Source organism: Notamacropus eugenii, chromosome 1, assembly GCF_028372415.1.
Source record: "Notamacropus eugenii isolate mMacEug1 chromosome 1, mMacEug1.pri_v2, whole genome shotgun sequence".
NCBI lineage: Eukaryota > Metazoa > Chordata > Mammalia > Diprotodontia > Macropodidae > Notamacropus > Notamacropus eugenii.
The window spans coordinates 696,364,271-696,377,039 of NC_092872.1; the positions used below are offsets into that span (position 1 = coordinate 696,364,271).

Genomic DNA, 12,769 nt, shown 5'->3' on the forward strand with positions numbered 1-12,769 from the left:
GGTGAACTGGTGTGGGGTGAGACAGAACTGTGCACCTGGGCTCAGGTCCTGGCCCTGGCCCCCACTTTGGGTCTCCATTTCTCATCACTAAAGGAAGAGGCCACAGTGCTGGGACACAGTGGAGTCAAAGGAGCTGGATTCAAATCCTACATTGGATAAATACTATCCATGGACAGAGGGCAGGTCCCTTCCCTTCTCTGATCTGTAAGATGAGGGGGTTTGGATTAGGGTTCCTCTCCACTCCAGACTGATGGTCCTGTGACCTCCTCCTCTTCCTCCTCTAGGCTTTCTCATTCACAAATCCTGAATTATCTGTGACCATCTTTGTACTTGGCCCCTGGGAAGAAGGGAAGGGAAGGGAAAAAGCGCTTCCACAGCAAGTGCTACATGCCAGGCACAGCGCTTGGCTCTGTCCAGTGTGATCTCGTGACAGCCCCACCACAACCTGAGGAGTGAGGCACTCTTCTTCACCCCATTTTACAGATGAGGAAATAGAGGCAAACAGGTTAAATAACTTGCCCAGGGTCACACAGTCAGGAAGCATCTGAGGTCACATTCGAACTCAGATCTTTCCTGACTCCTGACGCAGTACACTATCCACTGCACCACCAGCTCTCTTGGTACAAAGAGTGCCAGGTACCCCTAATGGGCAGGGGCTAACTTCTCCATCTCTCCAGAATATTATGGGCTTTAACAACTCACATTTCTAGAGCACCCAACGTTTACCAGGGGACTTTCTTACAAAATGCCAGAACTACATCCCCATTTTACAGATGAGCAAACTGTGTGCAGTTCACATGGGAACCCACTGTGATACCCCTTTTTTACATGAAAGCGAGGTTTACTTTGGACTTCCATATACCTAAAGTGTCTGGCTAGACTAATGATCACTCGTAGAACGTAATAGTTATAGGATTTATATCTAATTTATTATGTTATTTGTATGCAATATATAATTCATATAGTATGTATCTGTATATAAATTTATATGTAAATGATAATACGGGCCGTAACAGCTTTTAAAAGTTTTGTTCTGAATATTTTTTTTTACCTTTTATAGAATATTAAAGGAATCGCATATGAAAAAAACACCTAGAAAAGGTACTGGATCTGACTATTGGGATAGCAGTCGTGAGCCCGACTTCTCGATGTCATCCCTTCTGTGTTACTCCATGTCAGAGCTGGCCTCTTGACACTGTAGGACCTGCCACATTTCTTCTCTGCTCTAGAACCCTCAGCTCCACTCATGGTGACTTCCTGGGGGAAAGGGACTGTGCTTTATTTTTCTTGATAGCTCCCAAATAGAAAGTGCTCCATGGATGTCTGGGGAAGGGGCAGTGAAGGCCCAAATGCCCAGGGAAGGGCTGTTTAGTCTCTGGAGAATGCCCAGGCCCCCAAGCTGCACAGGAGGGGGCTGGAGGCTGGGACTCTGCCACGAGCCCCCAAACAGTTGGAGGCCCCCAGCATCACATCTGGCTGGACTGAATGGCACAGCTGGCCGGCCCTAGACTTGCCTAGCCTTCTGCCCTGGGCTCCCCCAGGCCTGGCAGGTATGCTCTCCTCATCTCCCCACCCTGAAATCCATTTCCTTTAGTGAGCCCAATTTGGAGGCCTAACCTAGGGACCCCCCATTTGTGGCCATGGCTTATCTCCCATCTGCTGGGGGATGGAGGTAGAGAGCTTGAGGACATTTTTCATTTTCATATCCCCAACCCTGAGCACCAAACCCTGCACACAGCAAGTCCTTATTAAATACTGACTTGAATTGCTGGACTATTTGATGACATGGCTCTACAGGCTGTTTGGAAATCAGATGCCTCTTTGGGCCAATGGTATTTGGAAATGTTGCTTGAGAGGCATTCAGCAGCCTCGTCCAGGACAGAAGCACAGGCTCCGATCAATCAATCAGTCAATCGACAAACATCCAGTCAACCCTTGCCAGGCACTATGCCTAGACATGCCTGCCTTCAAGAAGCTAACACTGTAAAAAGGTTCCAGGGTAGTCCCCAGGTCAAGGTTTTCACCTTCCTCCAGGAGGCCGGGAAGGGACACTATGGGGTCCTCACGCCTCTGAATCAAGCCCACCAAACAAGGACTAACTGGTCCCAAGTGTCCAATGAGGCATCCCCAAAGTTGGCAGCTCAGCTACACGAGATGTGTGCATGCCAGGGTTCAGTGGGAGAGCTCTCAGCCACTGCCAACTTTCCAAACAGAGGCCTATTATGGGCTCTGATGGGAACTTCTCAGGCCAGCGTCAGCTGGGCTTGACTGTCTGAAAGGAAAAAACACCCAGTGACTCAGAAGCATTTCCTTTTCTCCCAGGGACATTGGAGAGAGGGGCGTTGGCCTCAGGGGACCCTTGGAAGTGTGTTTTGTCCATCAGGATGAATCCACCTAGGTCAGCTTAGAAGGCCAGGCCAGAGTTCCCCGTGGCACCATACAAGCAAGCGATGTCCCACACTGGCTGGTGGCGACTCTGGGGAGGGGTGGGGTGGACAAGGGACAAGGACCCTCTCTGAGTCTGGGACTGCCTCCTCCGCCTTTCTCAGAAGGGACGATGTCAGACCCCACCCAAGGAGGCCCCTCTTCTCCTCCTGAGAATCCATGCGCCTAGGCCTGGCCTGGCCATCTTCACCCCAGAGCCCTGCTCTGTACACCTACCCTGGAGAATCCCACTGGCAGCTCCAGGGATCCCAGAGATCTCGGTGACGTTATTGAGGAGGAAATACTGGTCGCAGCCCTCCGAGGTGAGATTGGAGGTGTGACAGAAGAGGACCCACAGCTTTGTGGCCACAGTCTCGTTGTCCACAACTGTGGTCTTGGCACAAACATCAAATTGGTCCCGGGACAGGGTCCTGTTGCCCAACATGCAGACTCTGGAAGCGGGGAATGGTCAAAGTTTGCTAAGTCAAAGATATGAGTTCATCGAACATGTTCCCCTGGCTGACTTGTCATACTCTTTACTGTCAGGCCAAGGGTCAGGGAGAGCTTGGGGCCCCAGGGGGTCTGGGTTCTGCTCCTCCTGCCCCCAACTATTCAGTGGGATAGTCAGCTGGTTTATCAGCTACCTCACCTTTAGAAGGGGCAGTAGACAGAGAACAGGGTTGAGTTGGAGTTCTGATTCTGACACTTAATGGCTCTTTGACCTTGGGCAAATAACCCTGTGAGTCTCTTCCCATGTAAAGCATGGAGGTTGGATCAGATCAGCTCTATGGTCTTTTCTGATTGTAATACACGATAAACCTACCCCTCCTTCTCCCAAAGTGGCTTCCTTCCCTTTCTCCTTTCTTCCATGACTGATTGACCTGCACTGCTCGGCGGGCTGTGAGCCCTCCTTCTTGACTGGCTCAGGGTGAAATGACAAAGCTGCCCCCAAAGGGACCTTATTCACTCAAACTCTCCCTCTGGGTCTAGCATGCTCATCACTCACGGAAACACTGGTGGGTCAAAAATGGATTTGATGCCGCCAGCATAGATGGACAAGATGGAGATGATCACACAGGCCAAGAAGAGTGAGGCGAATTTGTTCACGTACTTCACGCCAACAAACACCACCACAGTCATGAGGGTCAGAAAAATGGTCCCATACACTCGCATATTGTTCAGGGTGGCACTCGAGGTGTCGTGGGCCCCTGTTGGGTGGAAGATGGCAGCCGGCGGGGCGATGTATGTCTGAAACAAGGGCAAGTTTGGAAGTGTTGGCTGGGCAAACAAATCCTTCCATCTCCATTTTCCCAAGGACCAGGTGGCCAGGAGCCAAACCCGGTCTCCACTGCTGGAGGGGCAGTTCTGAGGTAGGAAGTGGTGGTGACTCCCTTTCCTCTTTGGGAACAAGGGCTGGGTTGAGGATTTGTACATCTCCCCCGCTTCCCCACACACACACACACACACACAAAGAAGAGGCCTCAGACTGGGTGGGGTGCCCTATAAACCACGCTTAGGGCAAGGCCAGTAAGAATCCCCGCCCAGCAGCCCTGGCTTCCTGCTCAGGCCATCCTCAAGATGCTGCAGCTGCCAAGGCTAAAATTTAGCTCGACTGCTCAGGCTCTAAGAGCTGAGGGGGGAAGCCAGATGTTGGCCAAACAAACACTTTCCCTAGGACTTAACAACAACAACAAAAAGAAGTACTGGGTTGTTGTCATTAAGGAAGAACAGATGAAGCAAGATGACATGGATGTGATGCTTTGTGTGAGACACCAAGTAAAGTCATGTAACTAAATTAAACACTTCACAAAAACCAAAGCTTCCAGAGTACCGACCACAGAGAAAAAGTATTCTTGGTCACATTTAAAGAGGAGAGGCAACAGATCCCTTCCTGAGCTGCCAACATCCTCCCCCCCACTTTATTTCACCGGTTCTTAGTCAAGGCCCTCCCCTTTTCACCATCAGCCGAGTGGCAGATTCCCGAGGAGAAGGGTCTCAGTCCCACCCTTGCCTTCCTCCCATGTCATCATGATCATCACCGGGTCCTGGGAAGGGGAATGAGGGAGTAGCCTTGGACCTTGGTCCCTGACAGGGGACCCTGGGAAGGGCAGGGCTGAACTGGACTCACCAGCAGGATCTCAATGGCTCCCAGGATGTACATAGCTGCTGCAAAGGTAGTACCCAGGTAAAAGCACAGGCCAACCGCTCCTCCAAACTCAGGCCCAAGAGAGCGGGAAATCATGAAATAGGATCCCCCAGCTAGAGGAGGGGCAAAGAGAAAACACTGAGTTCACACCATTTCTGCTTCTGAGAGTTACGGTTCTCTCCAAACACCCCAATAGCTCCTTTGGCAAGCAGTGGAAGCTTGTGCCTCCAGACACGCCCAGAGAGCTTTGCAGGTGATGCTGTCCTTTGGCAGCCCTCAGGCCATCTCGGACGCTCAGACGGCCCTTCCAGGACAAACCCCTCTACTACTTACTGGCTGGATGCTTCTGGACAAGTTACCTAACCCTTTGGGGGAAATGTCTCAGTTTCCTCATCTGTAAAGTGAGAGGTTTGGCCTTGATGATCAATCAGGTCCCCTCTAAGTTCTACACCCATGACCACCTAGAGGATGGAGTGAAGGGAATGGCACCCAGGAAAGAGACTGATCTGAGAAGCCAGCTTTGGAATCAGTAAAACTTGGGTTCAGGTCCCATCTCTGACACATACTGGTAGTATGTGCACCATGTAAACTCTCACAATTAGTTTTAGAGCACATGCTAACTTACACCTCTACACCAGTCTCTCAACCAGTCCATCACCATCTCTTACCTCCCTTGATTTTCTGTCCAGCAGCTAGGTTGTGCAGGGGAAAAAGTGCTGGCTGGGCCTGGGCTCAGAAAGACCTGACTTTAAATTTGGCCTCAGACATTTACTAGCTATGTGACCCTTAACTTCTGTCTGCCTCAGTTTCCTCAACTGCAAAACAGGGATAACAACAGCACTTACCTCCTAGGGTCATTGGAAGGATCAAAGGAGGTCTCTATAGAGCACTCAACACATGGTAAGCCCTTCATAAAGGCCCAACTTCTGTCTTTCCCTCCTTCTTGAACTTGTGGGCCAGGATGTGAGAGGACTTGGGGCAGCCTGGGCTAATCTCCATGCTACATCAGCAGGGCTGTTATAAGCCAGTCTGAGGTAATCCTGCCCCTACTAGACTGGCCAGGGACCCCATACCTACAGACTGTGTTAGCACTCTTAAGAAGCCTGGGGGAACCTTGCTGCCAGTGGTTTCATTCATTTTTTCCTTCCTGTGCTCTCCTCTCACCTCCTCACGAACTGCTTTTACCGGGAGTTCTGAACGTGTCGTTCCTAAAGCAGTGACTCCCTGAACCATCAGGGTCTGTGTGGTCCATGGAACCATGACCTCGTGGCATGGCCAGCTCTGTTTAACTCTCTAGGCTCTGCAGGGAAGGGCCCCTCAAGCCTGTGGACCCATTTCCTTCTTCCAGATGACAAAATCAAGGTTTTGAGAAATCAAATGATATGGCCAAGACCACTCAGACAGGAATTAGCAGTAAGGCCTTCTTAGCCTAGTCCAAGAGTCTTTCCGGGCCATCACATCTCACTGCCAGAGCTGGAAAGGGCAAAGATGCTGTGGAAAGAGCACTATGGATTCTGAGTCAAAGCTGTCTCTATGACTTAGTCCCTATGTGACCTTGGCCTGTGCCTTCCTGTTTCTGGGCCTCTGCACCTTCATGTATTAGGGGGTCTTTAGGGTCCCCTTTGGGTTTATGAGCTCTCTCTCCTGTTCCATTAGCTGGTAAATCATTATTCTGAGGCCCCAGCTGGCCAGAAGCCACAGCAGCAAGGAAATTAGCCTGGGGGTGGGAGTGGAGGAGGGACCTTGAGCCAAGGTTTTAGGCGGGTCTCCCATCTGAGGCCAGTTCCCCAGCAGGCTCAGCTGGCTCCCCCTGAAACAAAGGCTGCAGCCTCTAATCCTTGCTCTTTCTATGACTGCGGTCTTTGGGGCCACTCTGGTTACAGAGGCCCCATGGGCTATTGTTTTGGCCTGAGAAACTCTGAGAGGGCCATTAACCAGAACAGAGAAACAGCAGAAGGAGACAGGCCTCTTCCAGGAATGAGATAAAACTGCTCCTTTCCCCCACGAGTGAGTGATAAATAACCCAGGCCATCTGGCTCCCACACTAAACGACATCCAACCAGCAATATGGCCCACCCTGAGGAGATAAGCTCTTGCCAGGGAAAAGGACCTCCCAGCTGGAGGGCGAGTGAATATGAATGGGGGGCAAGCTCCAGGACGCCAGGCCAAAGAAGCTACTAGGCTTCCTCTGAGCAGCAAACCTGGATCAAGGACTAGGCTGGCAGAGCGCTCACTCCTCCAGTAGTGGGACTTATGTATGGCTCCAGGTCCCCATCAGGCCTGGGCCTGCCAAGGAGCCCACCCAGGCTCACTCTCTGCCTTTACTGGGCTTCTTGCTAAAGAAAGTCGGAACACAGACTCCAAATGAGAAGAACAAAGGGCCCGGAAGGGATCTTGACACTTAACCTTCTTATTCTGCAGCGAACGAATCTGATGCCCAGAACAGGGGGCACTGTTTGCCCAAGGTCATGGAGCTGGGATCTGGACCCAGATCTTGTGACTTGAAATCCACAAGGAGTGATGGGACAGGTGAGAGCCTGCGGTCCAGATCTAGCCATGCTACCAGCTACCCGCGGTGTGACTGCTGTTGGCCAAATTCCTTTGTTTCCCTTTGATTAGTTTTTCTCAACTGGAGAAAAGTCCCTTTTGGCTCTAATGATCTGTGGATACCTCAATGACATCTAAGATCCCTTCCCACTCATAGACTTATGGGATTTCAGAGCTGGGAGGGAACTCAGAGGTCAGCAGATCCACTCCTCCTCCTTCTCGAGGTTGAGGAAGCTGGGCCTTCTAAGAGGCTAAGCATTTACACTGTAAGGGCACCTGGTCAGATGTAGTAGCCCAGAATACCGAGGATCACATCTACAAACAAACCTGGAACAACCCCATTGGTGGCGATGGCACTCATGGATATTGCTGTCAGTAGGGTCTATAAAGACAAGAAATTGTAACACGGGTTACATAAAATTCCCACCCAAAAGACTCCATTGTTAGTCAAAAAAGACTCCATTGTTAGCCAGTCAGTCACTGACTCTTGCAGAAGTGTTAAAGAGGAGTAAGCCTGTCTTATAAGCATTCTTTCCCTTTAGTAAAGCAAACTAAACAATCAAACATTCCTCCCCCAATAACTGAGGCAGGAGTAATAGTGACGGATGGGCTCAGAACCAAAGCACTACGTTCTATGGATCAGAAATTTCTTTCCCTCCTGACATTTGTTATTCTTGAGAAGTGCCCCCACCCCTACCCTTCAAGGACCTCACTTCAGCCAGAGGGGCCAGCAGAACAGGGTACAGGTTTTGCCTTTTGGGTGGGAAAAGGAATGGAAAATGGCGCCTGTAGTTAAATGGGAGAGCAGATACTCACACAGCAGCAGCAGATGAGGACAATGAGGAAGGACTGCAGGACACCAGCCGTCCCCACCATCCAGGTCAGTCGAAGGAATAGGATCACCCCAAAGATGTTCTGCATGCAGGGCAGGTACACACCCATTAAGGTGCCCATGCTGGGTGACTAGGAAACAAACAAATGCCTTGTCTGAGTCAGGGGGTGGGGAGCAGGGCAGTGGGTAGAGCTGAGGAACTGTCCGGATAGAAGAAAAAGCCTGGGCATGACCCAGAATACAGGCGTTTAATGTCACTCTCTGACTGGATCTTCTATGGCCAAGCACAGCATTGGTTGTGCTTTCTTGACTTATGAGATGCCCAGAGTGGTGGTGGCAGGGCACCAATCCTAATCTGGAAATCAGAAGACAGCTTCACACATGGCCAAGTTCAGCAGCAATGACTTCCACATTCATTTAAGACACTGAAGATGTAGTCAGAGCAGCCCCCTGGGTCTGCTGGATCTGTACCAGAGCCCATGCTCAGCTCCATGGGAGGTGTCCCAGTCCAACCAATCAGGCTATTCCTTGGTCATCCCTATTACGCATAAATAATGGTATGACTTTTTAACTTCTCTGTGGCTCGCTTTGACAGTCTGTAAAATGAGGTAACACTATTTGGACACCCCACTTTCCCTGGGTGGTTATGAAGAAGGTGCTTTCTAAATCCACTGCAGCTACCATCGCAGTCCTCATCACAGAAGGCAAATAAGAAGTTACAGAAAACAAAGGATCTGGAGAAGAGTCTCTTGCTGCACTCACTCTCCTGTTTCATCAGTTCACACACAGTCTCATGACTTCCAGGCTTGGTCAGCCCTCTATGGCCAGACCAGCAGACCAGTATCTTGCCTCTGACACTGGTGTTAAGGATGGCAATGATGAGGAAAGGCGAGACTCACCTCCCAGGCACCAGATGCTGGAGTATAATCCAAAGGAGAGCCATAACAGGCTATCCTGGTGCTATCACCCAAATTCACATTTTTGGTCCATACCATCTCTTGACTTAATGTGTTCCTTATTTGTGACCTTTGGGGTAAAGCTGTGTGGTAAGCTCTCAGTGCACTATCATGGTCAGGTTCTCTTGAGTCCAATATTCTGGATAACAGAGAGCTACTTTCCCATTTATATCACATTTTGATGAAAACGGTCTATATGTACATTGAGGGCATCCTTGATGAAGATATTACTAGCGATTGGGGGGAGGCTTTCAAAAACCATATCTTCACCATTGCACAACTGACAGAAAGATTGAGGGAAAGAACACAAGCTCTCTCTGCGCTTACTCTGGGCTGACAATGAAAAGGGATTTGCCTGAGAAGAGCAAAACGCTGCCTCTATCTATTCCAACAGAGCCCCTCCCTTACATGGGTCAGAATCACACAAGATTCTCATGTAACGATGGGGACCTTGTCTGACCACCATATGGAGACTGATGCTTGCCAAAGCTGTCTGCCAACCACTGGCATGGAGGAGGGATCCAAGCTGAAGCTATTCCAGGCCATGCACAAAACCTTCTTGATGCTCTTGTTTTGTGGAGGACATCGTGTTGACTGCATTAAGGCCTTGCTGGTTGGTTTTAGGGAATTTCTTTCTCTTTTTCTTTCTTTAAAAAAAAAATTCTCTGTTACCAGGGTTGGCTCTGTGGGAAGGAAGTGAAGGGGAGATATGGGGGGAGGGAACCTAGGTGATATAAAAATAAAAGATAGCAGTAAAATCTATTTTTAAAAAGTTTGTCTTAACCATCCACACACAGACGGCTAAGTGGATGAAGAATGCCTATCTGGTTCATCTACAAGATGCAGTTAGAACAGGGGTTCTTATCTGGACTCTATAAACCCATTAAAAAAATTTTTTTGATAACTTTTTCAATGCAATCAATTTTATTTATAATTATGTATTTCCTTTTATACATTGAAAGATATTATTCTGGGAAGGGGTTCACAGGCTTTACCAGACTGCCAAAAGGGTCTATGACTCTGCTAACAAATTCCATGCTATATAGACAATCAAGAAAGCTTGTGTAAGTGTGTGTATGTGTGTATAAGACTATACACAATATATACAATAGTGTATGTATATATACAATATACATATAAGTGAATACCAATGCCAATAGCCGTTGGCATGAATGTAAGTGTATGGACACGCACCTATATGAATACGGCACAGTGGATAGAGTGCCAGGGCTGAAGTCAAGACTCACTTTCCTGAATTGAAATCTGGACTCAGACACTTATAAACTGTGTGACCCTAGACAAGTCACTTAACCCTGTTTGCCTCAGTTTCCTCATCTGTAAAATGAGCTAGGAGGGAAATGGTAAAACATCCCACTATCTTTGCCAAGAAAACCCCAAATGGGGTCACAAAGGGTTGGACACAACGCAACGACTTAACAATATGTATATGTGTATACATAACTGTGTATATACACATCTATGTATGTTTGCATCTCTCTCTCTCCCTCCCTTTCTCCTTCCCTCTCCATCTTCTCTCTCTCTCTTCTCCTCTCCCTCTCTCTTTCTCATAGATGCTACAAACAGACAATGATTTCGGCCCACAGTTCACCAAGAAAGGAACAAGGTAGAAATTTGGGAAGCTATAAAATTTTAAAATGAACTGAGCTTCTCTCTGAATAAAAAGACTCCTCTCTCTTTAAGCCCAATATCCTGCTGGGGTCATATGGCTCTGAGTCATGGAACAGCACAGCCTCTGAGTACTATAAAGGACCGTTACCCAGAGTCAATGTAGAGGTGTAAAGTTGCTGGAAGCAGGCTGTGATACGTTACCAACAAGTAGCTACAAAGGATAATCGGAGTAAAGAAGCCGTACAAAGAAAGGCAGGCTTGAAAGAGAAGCTGGGCCAGGCATGAGAGATAAGAGGCAGCTAGGTAGCTGGGCCAAGTGCTTCAGGACCATCCTGGGAGCTCTAGAGAAAGAAAGAGGATCCCAGCATGCTGGGTACTGGTCCCAACCACAGCTAAACTTAGGGAAGGACCTGGTAAGGGACCTGATGGATGTTCAGGCATGGAGGGGCGATGGTCTATCTCTCCAGAAGAGATCTCCACATTGTGGAAGTCACTGACCCAATGGAAGATCTGAGTTCCGGATGGAGCTACCAAATCTACCACCCATGGAAGATTCCCCTAGGAATCAAGCCTTGCCTGAAAAGTAGGGAGGGTCTAGTGGAAAGATGGGTGAATTTAGCATTCAGAGACATGGGTTTGAATTCCAGGTGTGCCACTTACTCCCTGAGTGATTCTGGCCACATAAGTCCAACTCTAGGTTTTAGTTTGCTTATCTATAAACTAAGGGTTTGGCCCAGCTTATCTCTTCTCTCTATGAATCTCACAATACCTGGGACATGACTGGAGATACTGTAAATAAATTATGTTCAGGGACAAGAGAACATCCTGTTAGGCTAAGTGAGAATGGATTACGCCCAGGAGAGAATATATAGAGTAGTGACTGGGTGCTTTTGGAAACTTGAAGGAGAAATGATGTAATGAAGGGGGTGGAGGCGGGGAGGACAGGATGGGGGAACAGAGCCCACAGACCAAGTGGGAGAAGGAACTAAGAAATGACTCAGGAACATAACCTCACAGTCTGGGGGCAGGACAGAGCTAGATCACATTCTGGAGACAAAAGCCATGAAGACGTAGCCAGAGCAGCAACTGGGAAGTCCCTAGGATTTCTAACAAAAGCCAGAGGGTACTTTATAGGAACCAAAACAGGAAGGCAGAGGAGTGTAGCAAGAATCCTGGATTTTGAGTCAACTCTGGCGTTCTAGGTTCTAGAGGTCCTTCAACCTCGAATATTCTAGGATCCACCAAGGTGGTCTTGGGAGAAGACACAGAGATCATTGGCAGCCAGGTGGCACACAGGATGGAGCTCAGGACCTGGAGTCAGGAAGATACAAGTTCAAATCCTGCCCAAGACAATTCCTAGCTCTGTGACCCTGGGCAAGTCATGCAACCTGTGCTTGCCTCAGTTTCCTTATGTGTAAAATGAGGATAAAAATAGCCTCTACCTCTCAGGGTTGCTGTGAGGATCAAATGAGACAATGTCTGGAAAGCGCTTTGCAAACTTTAAGGCAATATATAAATGTGAGCTCTTACTAGTGTATTATCATTATTATACAGTGCCTTCAGAAACCTCCTGTCACCCCTCCCCCTCCCTCCTACAAGGATCACATTGTGAAAAGGGCAGTGAGGGAAAGATCAATGAAAGAAAAATTTCCTAGGTCCTAAAATAACCTCAGCAAATCACCAGGAGGGCACTGAGATCAGAATCCCCTGCCAGAAAGGCAGACCTTTTTATCTTAAAGGTTTTAAGCCACAGGTCCAGAGGTGAGATAGACCCTCTACAAAAACGGCCGTATCTGACAAGTAAATAAACTGGTCTGTCTTTAGTGCCATCTGTAAGGCCTCAGAGTGTCATTCATAGGATTACAGAATTTAGTGTGAGAGGAGACCTTCATGATCATCCACGTCAAAAGCCTCCTTTTGACAGAGGAGGAGAGCAAGGCCTGGTGACACAGATGACTTGACCAATTGCAGAGAAAGGGGGTTAAGAGTCACTTCCAAATCGGTAAATAGTCGAAGGACAGGAAGAGTTTTCAAATGGAGAATTGCAAATAATTAAAAATTAAATTAAAATGTCCCAAGTCACTAATAAGAGAATTACAAATTAAAGCGACTCTTGGCAAAGATGACAGGGGATAAAAATAATTAGTACTAGATGGGGGAGGGGAAGAGCAGCGCACTGATGGACTGCTGGTGGAGCTATGAATTGGTCCAACCACTTTGGAAAACAACTTGGAA

General features: G+C 48.4%; 1 protein-coding gene across 4 annotated transcripts in view; it reads right to left on the reverse strand.

The window, feature by feature from the left end:
- SLC12A4 (solute carrier family 12 member 4) overlaps positions 1-12,769 on the reverse strand; it is a 60,278-nt gene that overhangs the window by 18,597 nt on the left and 28,912 nt on the right. For all 4 annotated transcript variants that reach the window (XR_011972856.1, XM_072636085.1, XM_072636087.1 and 1 more), the window contains exons 4-8: positions 7,934-8,080; positions 7,445-7,499; positions 4,553-4,683; positions 3,431-3,672; positions 2,662-2,876 (exon numbers count right to left, since the gene is read on the reverse strand). Coding sequence is in view for 3 of the 4 variants with exons in the window: in XM_072636085.1 (XP_072492186.1) it covers positions 2,662-2,876; positions 3,431-3,672; positions 4,553-4,683; positions 7,445-7,499; positions 7,934-8,080 (790 nt within the window). In the remaining variant the exon portion in view is untranslated. The remainder of the gene's footprint in view (positions 1-2,661; positions 2,877-3,430; positions 3,673-4,552; positions 4,684-7,444; positions 7,500-7,933; positions 8,081-12,769) is intronic.